This window comes from Electrophorus electricus, chromosome 1 (assembly GCF_013358815.1).
Source record: "Electrophorus electricus isolate fEleEle1 chromosome 1, fEleEle1.pri, whole genome shotgun sequence".
NCBI lineage: Eukaryota > Metazoa > Chordata > Actinopteri > Gymnotiformes > Gymnotidae > Electrophorus > Electrophorus electricus.
This window is the reverse complement of record NC_049535.1, coordinates 36,152,158-36,173,758: the sequence shown is the minus strand read 5'-3', so window position 1 is coordinate 36,173,758 and position 21,601 is coordinate 36,152,158. Positions and strand designations below refer to the sequence as shown.

Genomic DNA, 21,601 nt, shown 5'->3' with positions numbered 1-21,601 from the left:
ATAGCAAGGTGTACCACTGTTGTGTGGCACTGGAATTGTTTTGGCATTATGGGAAATCTTTGAGAAACAGATTCAGCCTATTTATGCAAATTAATATTTCATAGATAGTATGAATTTAATTTGGATTTATGAACAAATGGTACAGTGAAATCTGTCCAAACTGGAATTGTTTTAGCATTATGGAAAAATGCACAGGAATAGTTAACCATTTAAACACCATTATAGATACAAGGACTTCAATATAGATTTATTAAAACTGGTGCAGTAGAATCTTTGACAAATCCTCTGACAGTGGAGTGTTTCAGCGCTGGAGCCCGCTGGCCTGCACGTGTCACTGCACCAGTGAATCCTGCTTTAGCTGCAGTGACCCTATTAATAAACGTCTGACAAACGCTATATAGGAGAACCATTTTGCAGAACGCTCATCAGGCTATTTAATTACATTACTAATTGTGTTTTTATTCGTGTACTGTTGTGCTTATAAATGTAGTAAAAGTGCGGTTCTACATCAAAGCTCTTCAAAGAATACGAAGGTCTGTTTCTATCCGGTTAGGGAGCGTTAGGTTGCGCTTAGCTGTCAAATGCCGTAATATCGCGCATATAGGAGCATTCCGATTTAAAGCGCCATGACCTGATCGTGAATCGCTAAAGCGAGACTGACGTTTACATTTACGGAGTTTAGCAGACTTACAAAAGTGCTTTGTCATTTCCTCATAGAATACATCCTTGGTACAGTACAGTAGGTTAGAGTCCAAAATACCAATGAATTGATAATACTGTAGAAATACAGGGATCTAGACTAGAAGTACAAAACGCGTACAAGCTCAGACAACGATTCTGATAACAAACAATATCAAACTAAATGTGCTAGCGTTTCAGTTACCCAACAGGTGCGGAATCAATCATCATTTAAATGTTCCACAAACATGAATCTTCAGTATGCGCTTGACCGCTTCACCGCTTGAGTCAATAAATAGACGTTTAAGAAGAAGAGCAGCATTATTTAAATATTATATGTGACAATTTTGCTCAGCCTGTCACACTCCAAGCACAAAACATTGTATACATAGACCAATAAGATTGAATGTAAGAGAGCTAGCCGTTGTGGAGGCCCCGCTCGTCTGACCGTTGTGGAGTTGTGGAGGCCCTGCTTGTCTGACCGTTGTGGAGGCCCCGATCGTCTGACTGTTGTGGAGTTGTGGAGGCTTCGCTCGTCTGACCGTTGTGGAGTTGTGGAGGCTTCGCTCGTCTGACCGTTGTGGAGGCCCCGATCGTCTGACCGTTTTGGAGTTGTGGAGGCCCCGCTCGTCTGACCGTTGTGGAGCTGTGGAGGCCCCGCTCGTCTGACCGTTGTGGAGTTGTGGAGGCTTCACTCGTCTGACCGTTGTGGAGGCTCCGCTCGTCTGACCGTTGTGGAGGCTCCGCTCGTCTGACCGTTGTGGAGGTAGGTCCCACTTGGCCTGGTGGTGTTCCAGCCGGCACTAATACTCTCCTCCTATGAGACCTTTACTTTTGATGGACTAGTGCAAGATCCAGGAAATTACTGTCAAACTTATCTGTCCACTGTTTAGAAGTCAAGGACCCACTGATCATGTCGAACACTGGCATTGAAGGCCTGTTTTCTAATGAACTCAGCCTCCACACAGCCACCAGTGACTTACATCAGTCACCCTTACAGCTGAGCAGTAGCTAAAACTCTCACCAACTGTGCTACATTTTACATTACATTTATGGCATTTAGCTGATGCCTTGGATAAAAGCAACTTACAATTATTTGAGGGTTAAGGGCCTTACGCAGGAGCCCAACAGTGGCAATTTGGCAGTGGTGGGACCTGAACCAGCCACCTTCCAATTACAAATCAGGTACCTTAACCACTGAGCCACCTCTGGCTATTGTTCCACACACTCACCACACACTCGCTCTCTGTGCTATGAGATGAGTAGACACCAATTTATTAGTACTAGTCCATGATCTAAAGGAATCGCTATGACTGAACAAGTAAACCCCTCTTATATCTAATTCATTTAAAAGACCGACAACCCGGCATCATATGAGGTCGTGCAATTACCTCAATTTACCACAAGATGGTGCTGTAGACATGGAAATGTCATATGTGTCGTCCCTCTTTTTTCCACTCGATATCATCCTCTCTCAAACGTAACTTGTTAATAAACCAAAGCCTGAATTTGTTCTGTGAGGTAGGTTTCTCACAAAGACATTCTTCATCTGTAAAGTTTTCCACATAACATCGGTGAGGCTATAAAAACAATCAAGCACTTTTTTAACGCTGAATAAAGAGGTTGTTCTCCACCCACACATTCATAAGCAATTAAATCTGATATTTTCACTTTCTAGATAACACAGTCCCTGCTAATTGCTGATCGTCAGTGTGGGTCCATGGAGTTGAGTATCATTAAAATGAGAGAGGCTGGGTCTTATGCACTGGCCAACTTTTGTCTAATGACTGCTTTATGTGGGTAATAAGTGCTTGTCCCTCAGCTGAAGAGTCCACTTACAGATCTTCTGTGCACACCACACTCATCTACCCACTCGTTTCAGAGTCAGGCATTAATGTGAGTAAAATTAACATATTACACAGAATCAAAATCAGGAAAGTACACTTGCACTAATCATGTCAAGTCAAACCTGAGAAAATTGCATTTAAAATGAATCTCAGATTGCAAAGGAACATATTTAACAATGCAGTAAAGATGTTAAATAACTTGTTTTTTCTCTCCCTTTTAAATTTGTCCCTGAGCTGCTGTTGTGAATTCAAAAGCCTTATAAAGATGATCTGTGACTGTGTGCTGCGTCTTCAGAAAGCACAGCACTGCCCATGAGGAATGCAGCTTTGTTAGTGGATACCTGCTGCACCGCCTACGCGCCCACAATGACTCTCCGTGTGCACCACACTCTATTTTTACTGCAGGCCTTCTTTTGCTTCATGGCTCATGGCCTCATTATAAACTACACGAGTGCACAAATGCACAGTTCTCATCTGGTCACATCTATTCTCATCCTGTTGCTCACACTTTTCTCCAACACTGATTAAACTATGTGTTAGTCATGTGATCTCCACACAGCACTAAAGGTAGATACCATGGAATTGAAGAGTGAGGTCAAAATCTTGTAGAATATTTCAGGTGCCTCTAAGATTTTGGGGTTTGAGTGATGAGTTGTGAACAAGTGTGTGCCATGTTTCTTTTCTGTATGCTGTTTCCGTGTATGGTGCTGACCAGAGTCACTGGGAAAGTCGGGGGTGGAACAGAGGAGACTGGACTGGGCTCCTCTACTCAGGCATGAGCACAATGGAAGCTCTGATGTCTCTCCATGATTAGAAGGTTCACGCCAACAGTACAGACAGACCCAGATCTGCACAGCCTGTTAGAGACTATGGTCAGCCAGGCTGCGTGCGTGGGAAGAACCCTGCACTTAATGGTGGGGTTTGCTTGAAACATGTCATTTTCATTTCATTAACTGGCAGATATGAGATAGTTCATTAACTCTGGGAGATATGAGAAATCATTCATTAACTCTGGGAGATATGAGTGATAGTTTATTAACTCTGGGAGATATGAGTGATAGTTTATTAACTCTGGGAGATATGAGAAATAATTAATTAACTGGCAAATATGAGAGTTCATTAACTGGAAGATATGAGAAATAGTTCATTAACTCTGTGGAGCAATTTTCAAATGTTCATGCTATCTCTTTTTTATTAATTATTAATGTATCCAAACAGTAAGCTTTTTATTGTACAAAAATAAATCAAACCAACAAAAATAAGTTTAAATATGCCATGAAATTAAACGCAGAGGACACAAAAGTCTAACAAACACATGGAATTATTTGACCGTTCACAAATTCTATATAATGGGGTAATATGCTTTTCAAAGTCAAAGTCCATTAAGAGCGCATAACAAACCTGTTGGTAGCTTTCCAGGGCAGCCATGACAGGACAGCAATCATTACAAGATAGCTGGAACTACAGAGCCAAAGACATTCACGTTGGAAGGTATGGAGTAAATCAGTATTGGTAATGCTGCATTTAAGCCTTGGTACCTCATTCTGTTTTGTGCAGACCTGACAGAAAGGCTGAACTTCCTGTCCGACTCTGTGCTGTGTCTGCATTCCCATCTACAGCACTGAAGCCAAAGAGACATTAACGTACGTACGTACGACACAGACGACGTGCTGCAGGGCGTTTGCCTTATGGAGGAAGGCCTCTGACCTACATCGTGTAGTCCCTGCCGTACACTAATGAGAAGACTAATTTTGATGAAGAGGAGTTGATTTGAGCTCAGGGCTCTCAGAGGGCTTCCTCACATCTGCATTCTTCATCTTGGCCAAGAACAATCAGTACTTTTAGTATCCATGGAGAGCTGCAGTCTGTGACATCCTGCCGTATGGCCTCTATACACCTGTAGTTTAGTCGCCATGGAGACCTGCAGTCTGTGACATCCTGCCGTATGGCCTCTATACACCTGTAGTTTAGTTTCCATGGAGAACTGCAGTCTGTGACATCCTGCCGTATGGCCTCTACACACCTGTGGTTTTTAACACACTTTGTACAGATGCAGCTGCCCTCCACCTTTATGTAGGCCAGTATACACACACACACCCGACTGCTCTTCTTCTTTGGTGAACATACCTCGTACGGAGAGGGTTAAGTCCCTAGGACAAAGTGAATGAAATGGAACCTCTTTTGATTTAGGTGCTACTCCTGATCAGCGGGGAGGGAGAGACCCCCTGTCGTAGTTGTGTGACCGGGCTAGGATTGGGACGGTCTGGTCAGAGCCCTGCTGGCGCTGAGCTCGCAGCGTCCGTCGTCTCCCCAGTGGGGATCCAGATGGGGTCCTGCAGGTGAACCTGGCTTGACCCCACCAGGTCATTCTGCCTGGGTCCTGTGGGGACGTGTGCTGAACTGTGACTATAAATCCCAGCATGCAGCACTGAACTCGCAGCAGTGAGGGGTTGTGACTGATCAGTTGCCGTAAGAGATGTGTGGACAGACGTGGTCGTCATCGAATGCTGTCGAGTGAGATCAGGGGTCCCATGGGTGTTCAGAGACTGGCGGGACAGACTAAGGTTGCCATGGGAACAGATGCTACATGCTTTGCCGGAAGTGTTTATGGAACCAATGGTCCTGACCTGAGTCGCCACTCCACTGGGACCAGAGAGGCACGGGAAGCCGGAACCCAAGCTGTGGAGAGTGAGCCCTCCTTGGGGGGCTCGGTGATCCGGGTAGGCACTCGGCTGGCTGTCCAGCCCCAGAGCTGCAACCCTTCCCTGGTCTGGGCAGCACGTGGAGTGGGGACAGGCACTGTGGGGACCCACAGGCTGGGGGAGATGCTCCCAGACCCCCTCCTGCCCCAGCACAGAGCCCCGCTCATGGGCAGAAACACACCCTGCTCGCAGTCCTGCCGAGTCTCTAGCACAGAGCGCCACCTGCTGGCAGGGCAGCTGTGGGGACCACTCTGAGGACGACATGGGCAGGGTTGTGCTGCCATGGCAACTGAAAGCCGAGCATGGAGGGAGGAGGGTGGGGAAGTGAGGCCCGGTGATGTGGGTGTGCAGGAAGTGCATCATCTCATGTAGCTCCTTGGCCAGGCTGGACATTTCCTCATTTAAACGGTTCATCTGGAACATGGACACAAAAACAATAACAATGTTAATCTGAAGATGGAATTATACAAACAATGACAACATAAATCAGAGGATTTAATTATAATTATAACTGATGAAAAAGTGCAAAGGGTAATTGATCTGTTAAGTGAGATGCGTGTGTGTGTGTGTGTGTATGTGTGTGTGTGTGTGTGTGTGTGTGTGTGTGAGAGTGTTTATTAAACACCTCTGTATTGAGCTGAGACACACTTTGTCTGACTTCTTCAGTCTCAAGTAGAAGGTTGGCATTCACCTGAAAGGGATCTAAAATACACAAAGCATTTAACAGCAGTGCTACATTTAACAGCGAGTTTGAAAATACTGCAGTACAAATACTGAAGTCTTAAGTGGCAAAATAGTATAAGTTCATGATCGTTGTAATATTTTCAAAATCATCTTTGTTGCCATTTAGATCTTTAAATTCTGCATGTCTAAAATGTTTAACATGAAGTTGAAATGCTGGCCAATCTGTGTTAAGCAGGTGTGGCCCTCACCTTTGAACTGTGGACTGAGGGCGACCCCACTGGATTCCACATTGAAATGAAACACTGGTTCATTATCCTCAATCCCATCAACAACCCTGCAGTAAAGCAGCACTTTTAGAGATGTGACCATGCTGGCATTATCCTGACATCCAGACATTAAACAATCCCACCTGTCTGAATCTTTAGGGCCCTGTTTACGAGATGCGCTCATTAACACAAGCTGATATTTCAGCAAATGATATTAATGCATTTGATCCCACAGTCAGGTAAATCCACTAAAGTGATGTACCATTTAACATACTAAAGTCAAAAATGCTTTGGCCTTCGGTACCTGGGGCTCAGATCCAGTGGACTGATGCAGCTGAGGGAGGAGGGAATTAGCAGTTTAGCTGGCCGGTGGGCGGAACCTGTGTCAACTACTGTGCCATATGACTCCTGATTGGCTGGCGTCTGAGGGGAGGGGGAGGGGCTCTGTGCCTGGTAGCCTTGGGTTGGAGTGCGGCAGAGGCGGAGCATACTGAAATGGCATAACTCCTCCCCCAGCATGGCGCTGAGAGTGGACTGTGGAGAACACCCTCCTGTGCTGGAGAGTAATGGTTGCCTGACCACTGCCTGTCCTGAACTGTCCTCTTCCTCAGCCTCCAAAATGAAGGGCAAGTTTGGGTCTAGGGGACGGCTGGAGTGAGAACAATCCTGAAAAGATGAAGAGAGAGAGAACATGACGAGGATAAGGAGAAAGAGAAGGAGAGATTAGGATCAATGAAATCATTCCAGTGCTATTACCATAACGCAATGATGTCCAGCAGTATTAACTCTACATGTGTCCTCTCAAATGATGTCCAGCAGTATTAACTCTACATGTGTCCTCTCAAATGTCCAGCAGTATTAACTCTACATGTGTCCTCTCAAATGATGTCCAGCAGTATTAACTCTACATGTGTCCTCTCAAATGTCCAGCAGTATTAACTCTACATGTGTCCTCTCAAATGATGTCCAGCAGTATTAACTCTACATGTGTCCTCTCAAATGATGTCCAGCAGTATTAACTCTACATGTGTCCTCTCAAATGATGTCCAGCAGTATTAACTCTACATGTGTCCTCTCAAATGATGTCCAGCAGTATTAACTCTACATGTGTCCTCTCAAATGTCCAGCAGTATTAACTCTACATGTGTCCTCTCAAATGATGTCCAGCAGTATTAACTCTACATGTGTCCTCTCAAATGTCCAGCAGTATTAACTCTACATGTGTCCTCTCAAATGATGTCCAGCAGTATTAACTCTACATGTGTCCTCTCAAATGTCCAGCAGTATTAACTCTACATGTGTCCTCTCAAATGATGTCCAGCAGTATTAACTCTACATGTGTCCTCTCAAATGATGTCCAGCAGTATTAACTCTACATGTGTCCTCTCAAATGATGTCCAGCAGTATTAACTCTACATGTGTCCTCTCAAATGATGTCCAGCAGTATTAACTCTACATGTGTCCTCTCAAATGTCCAGCAGTATTAACTCTACATGTGTCCTCTCAAATGATGTCCAGCAGTATTAACTCTACATGTGTCCTCTCAAATGTCCAGCAGTATTAACTCTACATGTGTCCTCTCAAATGATGTCCAGCAGTATTAACTCTACATGTGTCCTCTCAAATGATGTCCAGCAGTATTAACTCTACATGTGTCCTCTCAAATGTCCAGCAGTATTAACTCTACATGTGTCCTCTCAAATGATGTCCAGCAGTATTAACTCTACATGTGTCCTCTCAAATGATGTCCAGCAGTATTAACTCTACATGTGTCCTCTCAAATGATGTCCAGCAGTATTAACTCTACATGTGTCCTCTCAAATGATGTCCAGCAGTATTAACTATACATGTGTCCTCTGAAATGATGTCCAATAGTATTAATTCTACATGTGTCCTCTCAAATGATGTCCAATTACTTCCACCTTGTGTAACACTGCTTGTTTACAGACGTTTTGCTGCATATAAATTAAATCTGTGTCGGGGGGGAGGGGTGCGCACATGTGTCTGTGCATGTGTTTGTGTATTCATTATTTTTTTGTGTATGTGTGCACGTGTGTCTGTACACATTTGTGTGTGTGCATATGTGTGTGTGTGCATGCGTGCGTATACATGTCTGTGCATGTGTGTGTGCGCGTGTGTGTCTGGGCCTGTGCATGTTACCTGTGAGGCTCTTGGAGTGCGAGTCTGGCCCTGAGAGATACAGACAGGAAATGTAATCTAGTGCTCAGTACCGTAACAGTTACTGTGGAAACCGATCACTACATGAGACAAAATTAGGGAATGTGATGATGAAAACCCAGAGTGTGAGCTGTGTTCCTGCAGGGATGTGACCTCTCTGAGATTGTAGGTGAGGTTGTGGTGGATGTCCTCGGAGAAGCGTGCGCTGTATTCAGGGTAGAGCGCTAACACCTCCCTCAGGGCCCTGACGCTCACGTACTGCAGGTCACAGTAGGTCAGAGCCTTCACATCAGCACTGGCCTTGATCACATGATCCTCTCCAGGCAGGTCTGCACCAATCAAATCTCCCTTACCTGGAAACACCCGCCTCACATTAAATAACTGATTTGATCTTTGATCTTTGCAGCATAGTTCTTTGCAATAGACCTAACCGTAACCCCTAACCCCTAACCCTCTAACCCTAACTCCAACATCCCCAGTACATCATGGACAGGTGTGACATACCCAGTATAGCGAGCACCATGCCATCTTTGAGCACCTCCAAGGACCCGGAGCAAACAAAGTGATTGGCGTGTAGGGCGTCGCCCTGCCGGATGAGGTACTCGCCAGGGGCGCAGAAAGAAGTCTTGATATGCAGAGAGAGGGAGCGCAGGCACCCCCTACTGGCAGATGAAAAGAGCGACAACTGCAGGATGTCCTTGTTGAGATGCATGGCGATGTCTGCACGCAGCTCGTCTGGGAAGTCGTGCAGGAGCTTTAAAAGATGTAGCAACACACAGGCTGAGGCATTTTATTTATTTACAGCATTTAGCTGACGCTTTTCTCCAAAGGGACTTACAATTATGACTGAGTACAGCTTTGAGCAATTGAGGGTTAAGGGTCTTGCTCAGGGGCCCAACAGTATCAACTTGTAATTTAAGTGTCATCTTAAATGTGCCACATTCAGCCCAAATTTAAAAGCAAAAAGAAAAGGAAGGAAAGAACGGAAAGGCCAAACACAAACTGCCATTCTGAGCAGCTTTTTTAAAAGGAGAAGGTAGTAGAGGCTGAAACCAGTGTGACTGTGATCAGTTACTTTATCATGTGATCAGTTATACTTTCATGTGATCACTTTATCATGTGATCAATTATACTTTATCATGTGATCACTTTATCATGTGATCAATTATACTTTATCATGTGATCAGTTATACTTTATCATGTGATCAGTTATACTTTCATGTGATCACTTTATCATGTGATCAATTATACTTTATCATGTGATCAGTTACACTATCATGTAATCAATTATACTTTCATGTGATCACTTTATCATGTGATCAATTATACTTTATCATGTGATCAGTTACACCATCATGTGATCAATTATACTTTATCATTTGATCTCTGACCAGGCTGCAGGCTCTGAGGTGACAGCCTAGCAACAGTTGTTCCTGTGAAACTGCTTTAAGTGTTTCTGCTGTTTTTCTTAATCACTGAATAAATTAGTATGTCGACAAAGTGTAAATGATCTACTTCTTTATTGTTATTTTATTTCAACCTTCTACATCTCTGTGCATCCAATCAGTTCTGCCTTCTTCCCTTCAGAGCATCTCACCACGCTCCACTCACCAAAGACACCGACTAGTAATTATCTCTGTGAAACCAGGTGTGACTGAGTGTGAGATATTTCTGATACTGAACATGCCACTAAGACACATATTCTGTGAGTGTGTGCACCACTGCCAGATACCTACATACTTACACATGATTAAAAATATAAATATACACATGTTATCAGTGAACATGTACACATAATTAACAACAGTGAGATTGTACTTAAACAGTTCAGGGACCAACTAAGTTGCCCTCTGTGTCAGTGTCTGAGGTGGATGTTTCAGGTAAAGCTCCGCCTCTTTTGAGTGTCTGAGGTGGACAGCTCAGGTGAAGCACTGCCTCCTTTGCTAATTAGCCCAAGCAATCCAGTATAATTAATGAGCCAAAACAACAAGGTGGCAGAAAATCACGGCTGGATGGTTATTTTGTGGAACCTGATGTAGTTCACGTCGAGGTGCTCTCTGTGACCTGAGTGAAGTGAGTGAAAGGCAGCGAACACTCTGCCAGGACAGTCTGCCACACCTCGTTGGCGTTGATGCCATTGTTGACGGACCAGGTGGTCTGGAAGTACTCGAGCATGCGCTGTTTGAGCTGGCGTGGGAGACGGTGCACACGCGTGAACTCCTTCAGCTCCTTCATGCGTGTGTGGTAGAGCGAGCGGCGCGCGTACATGCGCTGGATGATGGCCGTCACGTTACCAAACACCACGGCGTGCATGAGGGCTGGGGGGGAGAACAGAGTGGACAGCAGAGGACAGCCCAGCAGCACAAGTTGATTAACAAAGCGGTTTGGAGTCAGTCTGAGCACAGCATGATCCAGACATGAGAGAGAAACCCCAGACAAGCAGGCACGTCACTACACACAGCCTCACTCTGTGCTTAACACTACACACAGCCTCACTCTGTGCTTAACACTACACACAGCCTCACCCTGTGCTTAACACTACACACAGCCTCACTCTGTGCTTAACACTACACACAGCCTCACTCTGTGCTTAACACTACACACAGCCTCACCCTGTGCTTAACACTACACACAGCCTCACTCTGTGCTTAACACTACACACAGCCTCACTCTGTGCTTAACACTACACACAGCGTCACTCTGTGCTTAACACTACACACAGCCTCACTCTGTGCTTAACACTACACACAGCCTCACTCTGTGCTTAACACTACACACAGCCTCACTCTGTGCTTAACACTACACACAGCCTCACTCTGTGCTTAACACTACACACATCACTACACACAGCCTCACTCTGTGCTTAACACTACACACAGCCTCACTCTGTGCTTAACACTACACACAGCCTCACTCTGTGCTTAACACTACACACAGCCTCACTGTGCTTAACACTACACACAGCCTCACTGTGCTTAACACTACACACAGCCTCACTCTGTGCTTAACACTACACACAGCCTCACTCTGTGCTTAACACTACACACATCACTACACACAGCCTCACTCTGTGCTTAACACTACACACAGCCTCACTCTGTGCTTAACACTACACACAGCCTCACTCTGTGCTTAACACTACACACAGCCTCACTGTGCTTAACACTACACACAGCCTCACTGTGCTTAACACTACACACAGCCTCACTCTGTGCTTAACACTACACACAGCCTCACTCTGTGCTTAACACTACACACGTCACTACACACAGCCTCACTCTGTGCTTAACACTCTGTGCTTAACACTACACACGTCACTACACACAGCCTCACTCTGTGCTTAACACTACACACAGCCTCACTCTGTGCTTAACACTACACACAGCCTCACTCTGTGCTTAACACTACACACATCACTACACACAGCCTCACTGTGCTTAACACTACACACAGCCTCACTCTGTGCTTAACACTACACACAGCCTCACTGTGCTTAACACTACACACAGCCTCACTCTGTGCTTAACACTACACACAGCCTCACTCTGTGCTTAACACTACACACAGCCTCACCCTGTGCTTAACACTACACACAGCCTCACTCTGTGCTTAACACTACACACAGCCTCACTCTGTGCTTAACACTACACACGTCACTACACACAGCCTCACTCTGTGCTTAACACTACACACAGCCTCACTCTGTGCTTAACACTACACACGTCACTACACACAGCCTCACTCTGTGCTTAACACTACACACAGCCTCACCCTGTGCTTAACACTACACACAGCCTCACTCTGTGCTTAACACTACACACAGCCTCACTCTGTGCTTAACACTACACACAGCCTCACTCTGTGCTTAACACTACACACATCACTACACACAGCCTCACTCTGTGCTTAACACTACACACAGCCTCACTCTGTGCTTAACACTACACACATCACTACACACAGCCTCACTGTGCTTAACACTACACACAGCCTCACTCTGTGCTTAACACTACACACAGCCTCACTCTGTGCTTAACACTACACACAGCCTCACTCTGTGCTTAACACTACACACAGCCTCACTCTGTGCTTAACACTACACACGTCACTACACACAGCCTCACTCTGTGCTTAACACTACACACAGCGTCACTCTGTGCTTAACACTACACACGTCACTACACACAGCCTCACTCTGTGCTTAACACTACACACAGCCTCACTCTGTGCTTAACACTACACACGTCACTACACACAGCCTCACTCTGTGCTTAACACTACACACAGCCTCACTCTGTGCTTAACACTACACACGTCACTACACACAGCCTCACTCTGTGCTTAACACTACACACAGCCTCACTCTGTGCTTAACACTACACACAGCCTCACTCTGTGCTTAACACTACACACAGCCTCACTCTGTGCTTAACACTACACACATCACTACACACAGCCTCTCTGTGCTTAACACTACACACAGCCTCACTCTGTCTTTAACATTACACGTCACTACACACAGCCTGTTGTGTGTGTCTGATGTGTGTGTGACGTGTGTGTGTGTGTGTGTGTGTGTGTGTGTGTGTGTGCGTACCCCCAATCAGCATGGTGCAAACAGAGAAGACCTTCTCAGCATCTGTGTTGGCGCAGACGTTGCCAAAGCCGACACTAGTCAGACTGCTGAGGGTGAAGTAGAGGGAGGCTATGTAGGCGCTGTGCACGGATGGACCGCCAGACGTGCCGTTAATGTACGGTGTCTCCAAACGCTTTGCCAGCTCCTGCAGCCAGCCTGAGAGAGAGAGAGAGAGAGAGAGGGGGGGGGACAGTCTTCATAGTAACACTTCACATTAGAGACACAAACACTAGAAACCTGTACAGACTACAATTACTTTGGATTAACAATGAGTTCAACTAGAAATTTCAATCCAGCAGTCAAAAAACTCACGTCAAGTTTACATTCAAATACCATCTCAAATATTTCATCCTATCATAGCAGCAGTTGTTCTGTGTGTGATGAGGTGTTGGAGCTACTCTCAAACAACCAGCTCAAGTGATGCACTCTGATGCATTCTGTAAAAATCTCCTGAACATGCAGCGGAAAAAAACAGATCCAGACCGGCCAATAGAAGACATCATGTCAGCAGTGTAATGACGACACCACAGACACACAGCTGTACTTCCTCAGTCAGTGTGAAACATTCAGCCAAATATGGCAAATGTACTTCACAACATTTGAGTCGATCCAGCCCAACACTGACAAACCACCCATAATACTGGGAGAAAAGGCCTCTATACACCTGTAGTTTAGTTGCCATGGAGACCTGCAGTCTGTGACATCCTGCTGTATGGCCTCTATACACCTGTAGTTTAGTTTCCATGGAGAACTGCAGTCTGTGACATCCTGCCGTATGGCCTCTATACCTGTAGTTTTTAACACACTTTGGACAGATGCAGGTGCCCTCCACCTTTATGTAGGCCAGTATACACACACACACACACACACACACACACACACACACACACACACACCCAGTACCGATGTCCCAGGTGCGCAGGTCATGGCTGATGAGCTCCTGCCGGCCGATGACATACCAGATGCAGGCGAGCCAGTGTGCGAGCAGAGCAAAGGCGCACATGAGCAGGGTGAGAACCACGGCACTGTATTGAGAGTAGCGATCCAACTTCTGCAGGAGACGCAGCAGACGAAGCAGACGCACCGTCTTCAGCAGGTGCACCAGAGATGTCTACGGGACCAGATGGCACGGGATGCGTGAGCCAGAACCGCATGTGCACAATGAGGAGAGAGAAACGGGAGGAAACAACACACACCACCAGTGAGACTGACACTTCAGGAGGGTGTAAACAACACTGTGTACTGCTGCCACAGGAGGGTGTAAACAACACTGTGTACTGGTGCCACGGGAGGGTGTAAACAACACTGTGTACTGGTGCCACGGGAGGGTGTAAACAACACTGTGTACTGGTGCCACAGGAGGGTGTAAACAACACTGTGTACTGGTGCTACAGGAGGGTGTAAACAACACCGTGTACTGGTGCTACAGGAGGGTGTAAACAACACCGTGTACTGGTGCTACAGAAGGGTGTAAACAACACTGTACTGGTGCTACAGGAGAGTGTAAACAACACCGTGTACTGGTGCCACAGGAGGGTGTAAACAACACTGTGTACTGCTGCCACAGGAGGGTGTAAACAACACTGTGTACTGGTGCCACAGGAGGGTGTAAACAACACTGTGTACTGGTGCCACAGGAGGGTGTAAACAACACTGTGTACTGGTGCTACAGGAGGGTGTAAACAACACCGTGTACTGGTGCCACAGGAGGGTGTAAACAACACTGTGTACTGGTGCTACAGGAGGGTGTAAACAACACCGTGTACTGGTGCTACAGGAGGGTGTAAACAACACCGTGTACTGGTGCTACAGAAGGGTGTAAACAACACTGTACTGGTGCTACAGGAGAGTGTAAACAACACTGTGTACTGGTACTACAGAAGGGTGTAAACAACACTGTACTGGTGCTACAGGAGAGTGTAAACAACACTGTGTACTGGTGCTACAGAAGGGTGTAAACAACACTGTGTACTGGTACTACAGAAGGGTGTAAACAACACTGTACTGGTACTACAGAAGGGTGTATACAACACTGTGTACTGGTACTACAGAAGGGTGTAAACAACACTGTACTGGTGCTACAGGAGAGTGTAAACAACACTGTGTACTGGTGCTACAGAAGGGTGTAAACAACACTGTGTACTGGTGCTACAGAAGGGTGTAAACAACACTGTACTGGTACTACAGTGCCAGATTCTGCACTGAGAATCAGATCTCATGAATGAATGTAAACCCCCATTCCTCTGTCCACTCTGATGACTATCATCAGATATCTTTATCTGTACTTCTGTTAAGGTTAGGGGAGTGATAGGTTAAGGTTGGGGAAGTGATATGCTGGGTTAGAGGAGTGATAGGTTAGGGTTAGGGGAGTGATAGGTTAAGGTTGGGGAAGTGATATGCTGGGTTAGAGGAGTGATAGGTTAGGGTTAGGGGAGTGATAGGTTAAGGTTGTGGAAGTGATATGCTGGGTTAGAGGAGTGATAGGTTAAGGTTAGGGGAGTGATAGGTTAGAGTTGGGGAAGTGATATGCTGGGTTAGAGGAGTGATAGGTTAAGGTTGGGGAAGTGATATGCTGGGTTAGGGGAGTGATAGGTTAAGGTTAGGGAAGTGATATGCCTGGTTAGGGGAGTGATAGGTTAATGTTAGGGGAGTGATATGCTGGGTTAGAGGAGCAATAGGTTAAGGTTAGGGGAGTGATATGCTGGGTTAGAGGAGTGATAGGTTAGGGTTAGGGGAGTGATAGGTTAAGGTTGGGGAAGTGATATGCTGGGTTAGAGGAGTGATAGGTTAAGGTTAGGGGAGTGATAGGTTAGGGTTGGGGAAGTGATATGCTGGGTTAGAGGAGTGATAGGTTAGGGTTAGGGGAGTGATATGCTGGGTTAGAGGAGTGATAGGTTAGGGTTAGGGGAGTGATAGGGTAAGGTTGGGGAAGTGATATGCTGGGTTAGGGGAGTGATAGGTTAAGGTTAGGGGAGTGATAGGTTAAGGTTAGGGGAGTGATATGCTGGCTTAGAGGAGCGATAGGTTAGGGTTAGGGGAGTGATAGGTTAGGGTTAGGGAAGTGATATGCTGGGTTAGAGGAGTGATAGGTTAGGGTTAGGGGAGTGATATACTGGGTTAGAGGAGTGATAGGTTAGGGTTAGGGGAGTGAAAGGTTACTACTGTCATGTACACAGGCCAGATCTGATCAAAACAAGGAGACCAATGCAAATGAAGAAGGACTTAAAACTAAAAGTCTGTAAAAACAAAATCAAAGAATATAAACCAAAAAAAGATCAAAGCCAATATATATAGAAGAAAGAGCAAAACTGAACCTACACACAATGAAACGAACCAAAATAACCGACAACCTGGGAAACAAAACACAGGCCTTAAATACAGAGACTGATACAGACTAATAAGACACAGGGGAACACAGAGACAGGTAGAGATACAAGCAAGGGGGCAGGACAGAACCAGGAATGAAACAAAACAGTGTTGCCATGGGAACCATGACACCAGGGAGGGGAGATCGTGACAACTGCAGAAAATGCATAGATCTATCCAAACTCACCACTGACACACAGATCCACACTCAAACATGCACACACGCACTCAAACTCACCACTGACGCACAGATCCACACTCAAACACGCACACACGCACTCAAACTCACCACTGACACACAGATGTACACACAAACCCAAACTCACCACTGACACACAGATGTACACACAAACCCAAACTCACCACTGACACACTGATCTACACACAAACACACATGCACTCAAACTCACCACTGACACATTGAATGCATAGAGGAGGTCAAAGGGCAGAGCAGCGATGAGGTCCAGGATGAACCAGGTAGCTGAGTAGTGGAGACAGATTGAGTGAGCGTCATACACCACCTGCCCAGCGGGGCCCACGTACGTGGTGCGGAAATTTAATACAATATCTGCAGAGACAGTATATTACATAGTTATTACATATTACATAGTTACATGACATTACATAGTTTTTTTAAAATATATAACAGTTATTACATGTCTATAAAAGATTACATAGTAATGCATGTCTATGACATATGTGTAATAACTATGTAATATCACATATTACATAGTTACTACATGTCTGACATTACATGCATCACATATCACATTATTACTTGTCTACGATATAGTACAGTTATTAAAACATATATATCAAATATTACATAGTTATTACATGTCTGACAAATTTAATTGTTATTACAGGAGCCAGAAATTCACTATCTTGCAGCTTAAAGCGATATAATGAAATATAATGAGTAATGAAAACATGTTAATTTGACTCTGAGAGATGGTCACTTTATGCAGATTGACTACAGTAATAAATATAGTAAACAAATGCAATGACTGACAACACAGTACACACAATTCAACAACATTCAACACAGTACACACAATTCAGTACACAACATTCAATACACAGTACACACAATTCAGTACACAACATTCAATACACAGTACACACAATTCAACACAACATTCAACACACAGTACACACATTTCAGTACACAAGATTCAACACAGTACACACAATTCAGTACACAACATTCAACACACAAAATTCAACACACTGTACACACAATTCAGTACACAACATTCAACACAGTACACACAATTCAACACACATTCAACACACTGTACACACAATTCAGTACACAACATTCAACACACAGTACACACAATTCAGTACACTTAGTCTTTGACATTCATTCTAAAATATAAACACAACAGATGTCATGTGACTTCAGTGCATTGCCAGTGTTCATTGTTGAATGTTATGAGCAGAGAAGAGGAGAGGGGAGAGGAGAGGAGGGGATGGGAGGAGAGGGGAGGTTCAGATCAGGAAGACACTTATGAACAGAAGAGATGTTAAGACCTAGAGAAAAAAAGAGAGGGAGTAAAAGAGAGGAAGAGTTTGGGTGGACAGTAGCTGCTGTCTGGGTACGTGGGGAGGATGTTACTATAGCATGTTGTCATGGAGATATTTGTCGGATGACCCCACCCCCTCCACACGCACCGAGGATGAAGAGCATCTCAACAACGATGTCACTGACAATGCTGCTTCTGGAAGTGGAACCACACGCAGGGTCGCCATGGTTACTGTCATCCATGGTGGAGAAGCATACGTCATATGGAACCGTCACAGCCACGTAGAATGTTGCGAGGAGGATCAACCAGTCCCACAATGCTTTGCACAGGCTGTAGTGAAGCAGGATGAATCGGGACTTCTTCACCGAGGCGACTTTGTACTCTGGCAGTGTAGGCTTGGGAAACGTGCTCTGTCACCACATAACAAGGCACTTAGTACAACTCCGGATCCAGTAAACACTGACAGATATAAACAGTCAGTCAACTTTCTTAAAGTTTTTTCATCATCAAATATTTGTTTGAGGTGGGTACTGAAACTGTGACGGCTTAGTACTCTTAGGTGATCAGTTTGTGATTGATTGATTATTCAGTCTGGCTAATCCATGCATGCAACTCAACCCTTTAGCAAACACTCTGTCAATTGACCTGTGCGACATGACCTCTGTGATCTCACAGAGCCTCGTGTGCAGCTAGAGATCTGCCCAGTCTGATCATCACTAAATGTGAGAACAGTCTAATAATAACCTTGCAGTCTGATAGCACAACACACGGCTATGAACATGACACCAGTCTTATAGCAGAGCACGTTGCCATGGTAACTCACATTTGGCAGCTTCCCTTTGCTCCTGTTGGTGAACTGACTGGTTAGATGGTGTACAAGTCTCCACCCACGCTCACGAGCATGACTCAGGTGTGAGTGGCTGGACTTCCTGTTTTGGGTACCATCTTCTAACATGTGGGCAATTTAAAAAACCCTTTAGTTAGTTGATATGCTGTGATTTATTGAAGAGTTTATAGTGGGTGAAAAGTTGTTGTGGGGTATAAGTCAGGGTGGGGTTTGCTGGCTCTCACCCTGCAGCTGTGTGCAGTGGTGCGTCTTCCCATAAGAGTCTGTGATGTCTTTGAAGGAGAACAGGAAGAGCACCACCTCTCCTGTCTCATTCCTGATGGGCACCATGTCCAACAGGCACCAGAAGGGAGAGCCTGCCGTTCCAAAAGAAAAATCAGGAAAAAATAATTGTTCTTTGTAGTCCATAAAACTCTCATGAACTCTCATTGGTTAGGACCACATTTAGCAAGCAGATCATCATCTAAGTCAGCAGATCATCACAAATCCAGTCAACGCTTCCAGTTTTAGAAGTAGTTTTATAAGTTTCCCTTTGTATAAGCAAAATCTAAAGCTAAAAGAACATCGTCACCAGATCCTTGCAATCAAAACTACTTCAGTTCTAAATCAGATTAACATTCTTTTGTGGTGACCGCTGTCACCCAGATTAGGTCTGGCCCCCTTCTGAGTCTTGGTTCCTCTCAAAGTTTCTTCCTCGTGCTCTAGGGAGTTTTTTCTCATCACTGTCACCCTTGGCTTGCTCACTGGGGGCTTGGACTTGGACATTTGTAAAGCTGCTTTGTGACAACATCTGTTGTAAAAAGCGCTGTATAAATAAATTTAGATATTGATTGATTGGTTGGTTCTACAGTGTCTGGTGTGGGGTACCGTTCTTCTTGTAATAGCGAACTTCAGCCCGGTACTCTCTCTGTCCTTCCAGGGTCTTCTCCACTTGTTGAGTCACTCTCTCACTCGTTTCCTGTCCATGGAGGAAGTGACATGTACACGTCTTCTTCATGACCTCAGTCCGTACAAAGCCAGTCAACTCACAGAACCCATCTGAACAGTACACGATGGGGTAACCACGGCAACCATGGACATTCCCCAGCAGGAAGTTGCTGTCTGTGTATGGAGTCACAAAATAAAGACAGAGAGGGATTTATTTTAAAAATCTGTTCAGGCCTGAGGGAACAGAGAAGGTGAACTTTCCATGAAGAGACCACCCATGAGTCACATGTAGGAGATTCAAGTACCAGCTAACGGGAAACGCCCACAGCCTCAGACTATATTCACCTTAAATGTCTTTGTTTAATAATCAGATAAAATTACATTTGTGCATGCACAACGAGAAATAGGAAAAAATGAATACACTAACACAAAGCACACCCACGGCCCAGAGTCCAGCACGCAAGCCACGCCCACGTCCCAGAGTCCAGCACACAAGCCACGCCCACGGCCCAGAGTCCAGCACGCAAGCCACGCCCACGTCCCAGAGTCCAGCACACAAGCCATGCCCGCGGCCCAGAGTCCAGCACACAAATGACGGCTATGGCCCAGAGTCCAGCACACAAGCCATGCCTACAGCCCAGCGTCCAAACCCAGCTTCCATCAACACAAACACTTTCAGACATTTGACTCATTCATCTTTTATGATGACTTCTTTGCCCTCTGATTTTTCTCTACATGAAGAATCATTTCGATGATTCTCTCTTAGTAATCATTCTGTTTTGGAGAACTTTATTCATTTATTTCAAATTAAGTCAAATTTCCTGAATTTGACTTTGCCTGAACTGACTTAGAATTAAACTTAAATGTCCTAATGAAAATCTACACTGTCGCTACAGTGATGCTGTTTCTACAGTGATGCTGTTTCCTCCACAGTGATGTGTGTGTGTGTGTACTATATATATATATATATATATATATATATATATATATATATATATATATATATATATATATACACATACACACACACATACACACACACAGATAATCACATATATTATTTATCTACCAATAACACATGTATATTAACACAAGAATGTAATACATGTAGATAACATACATGTGTCCGTGTGTCTAGTCTGTTGCTGCACAATAAACCTTGAGTCTCCAGGATCCAGAGGCAAAGGCATGTGCTCCTGGACACAATGTCCTCCTCCCATCTGTCCAAGACACCTGCTGTAGACTCCAGGACACAATGTTTCCTTTTAAAGGATGAGTCATTGGAGCAGTGCAGGACTAGACTGTTACACTCTGACGTTTAAAACAACTCTGTGAAGTGTGTGTTGTTTTTACTCAGTGGGAGAGCATGAGAACGATGCCTGGAGGCACCCACACTGCCTGTCTAACCGCCTGACGATCATTAGATATCAGTGGATTAAGACGATGTTCCTGGTGAACAGTTGCTATGGTAATAAAAAAAGGAAACATATGGGAGTGTTGTTACTTCTGTCTGAGAGGTTACCAGGATACAGCAAAGACGGTTCTAAACAGGAATCACAAAAACAAAACAAAAAATAAAGTTATCAACCCACATTTTTTTCTTATAACAGAGAACTTTCATAATAACTTCAATCATTGACTTTAAATTAGAATTATGAAAGATGCTATTTATATGTTTCATTTGGAGAATATCATACATGCCATGATGCAACTTTCTGAGAAGGATGTTTAAGATAAAATAATCAAATGGTTAGGACTAGGGTTGGGTTAGTGTTAGGGTTGGATTAGGGCTAGAGTTGGGGCTAGGGTGAGGGTTAGGGTTCTTAGATTAAAGATAAGGGCTTGGGTTAGGGGTTAGGGTTCTTAGATTAAAGATAAGGGCTTGGGTTAGGGGCTAGGGTGAGGGTTAGGGTTCTTAGATTAAAGATAAGGGCTTGGGTTAGG

At 44.8% G+C, this 21,601-nt stretch overlaps 1 protein-coding gene across 4 annotated transcripts in view; it reads right to left on the bottom strand.

The window, feature by feature from the left end:
- Positions 1-3,742: 3,742 nt before the first annotated feature.
- Positions 3,743-21,601, bottom strand: part of kcnh4a (potassium voltage-gated channel, subfamily H (eag-related), member 4a) — a 29,840-nt gene continuing 11,981 nt past the window's right edge. Inside the window, exons 1-16 of one of the 4 annotated variants that reach the window (XM_035530941.1) lie at positions 20,778-20,795; positions 19,598-19,831; positions 18,955-19,086; positions 18,707-18,831; positions 18,032-18,293; positions 16,765-16,922; positions 13,892-14,099; positions 12,950-13,144; positions 10,474-10,673; positions 8,860-9,109; positions 8,509-8,708; positions 8,338-8,367; positions 6,482-6,843; positions 6,160-6,245; positions 5,853-5,929; positions 3,743-5,641 (exon numbers count right to left, since the gene is read on the bottom strand). In XM_035530941.1, the coding sequence (XP_035386834.1) occupies positions 4,793-5,641; positions 5,853-5,929; positions 6,160-6,245; positions 6,482-6,843; positions 8,338-8,367; positions 8,509-8,708; positions 8,860-9,109; positions 10,474-10,673; positions 12,950-13,144; positions 13,892-14,099; positions 16,765-16,922; positions 18,032-18,293; positions 18,707-18,831; positions 18,955-19,086; positions 19,598-19,727 (3,264 nt within the window). In that variant the 5' untranslated portion in view covers positions 19,728-19,831; positions 20,778-20,795 and the 3' untranslated portion in view covers positions 3,743-4,792. Of the gene's footprint in view, positions 5,642-5,852; positions 5,930-6,159; positions 6,246-6,481; positions 6,844-8,337; positions 8,368-8,508; positions 8,709-8,859; positions 9,110-10,473; positions 10,674-12,949; positions 13,145-13,891; positions 14,100-16,764; positions 16,923-18,031; positions 18,294-18,706; positions 18,832-18,954; positions 19,087-19,597; positions 19,832-20,777; positions 20,796-21,601 lie in introns of those variants that run through there. The other 3 variants (XM_027032033.2, XM_035530939.1, XM_035530940.1) reach the window with 3 other exon arrangements.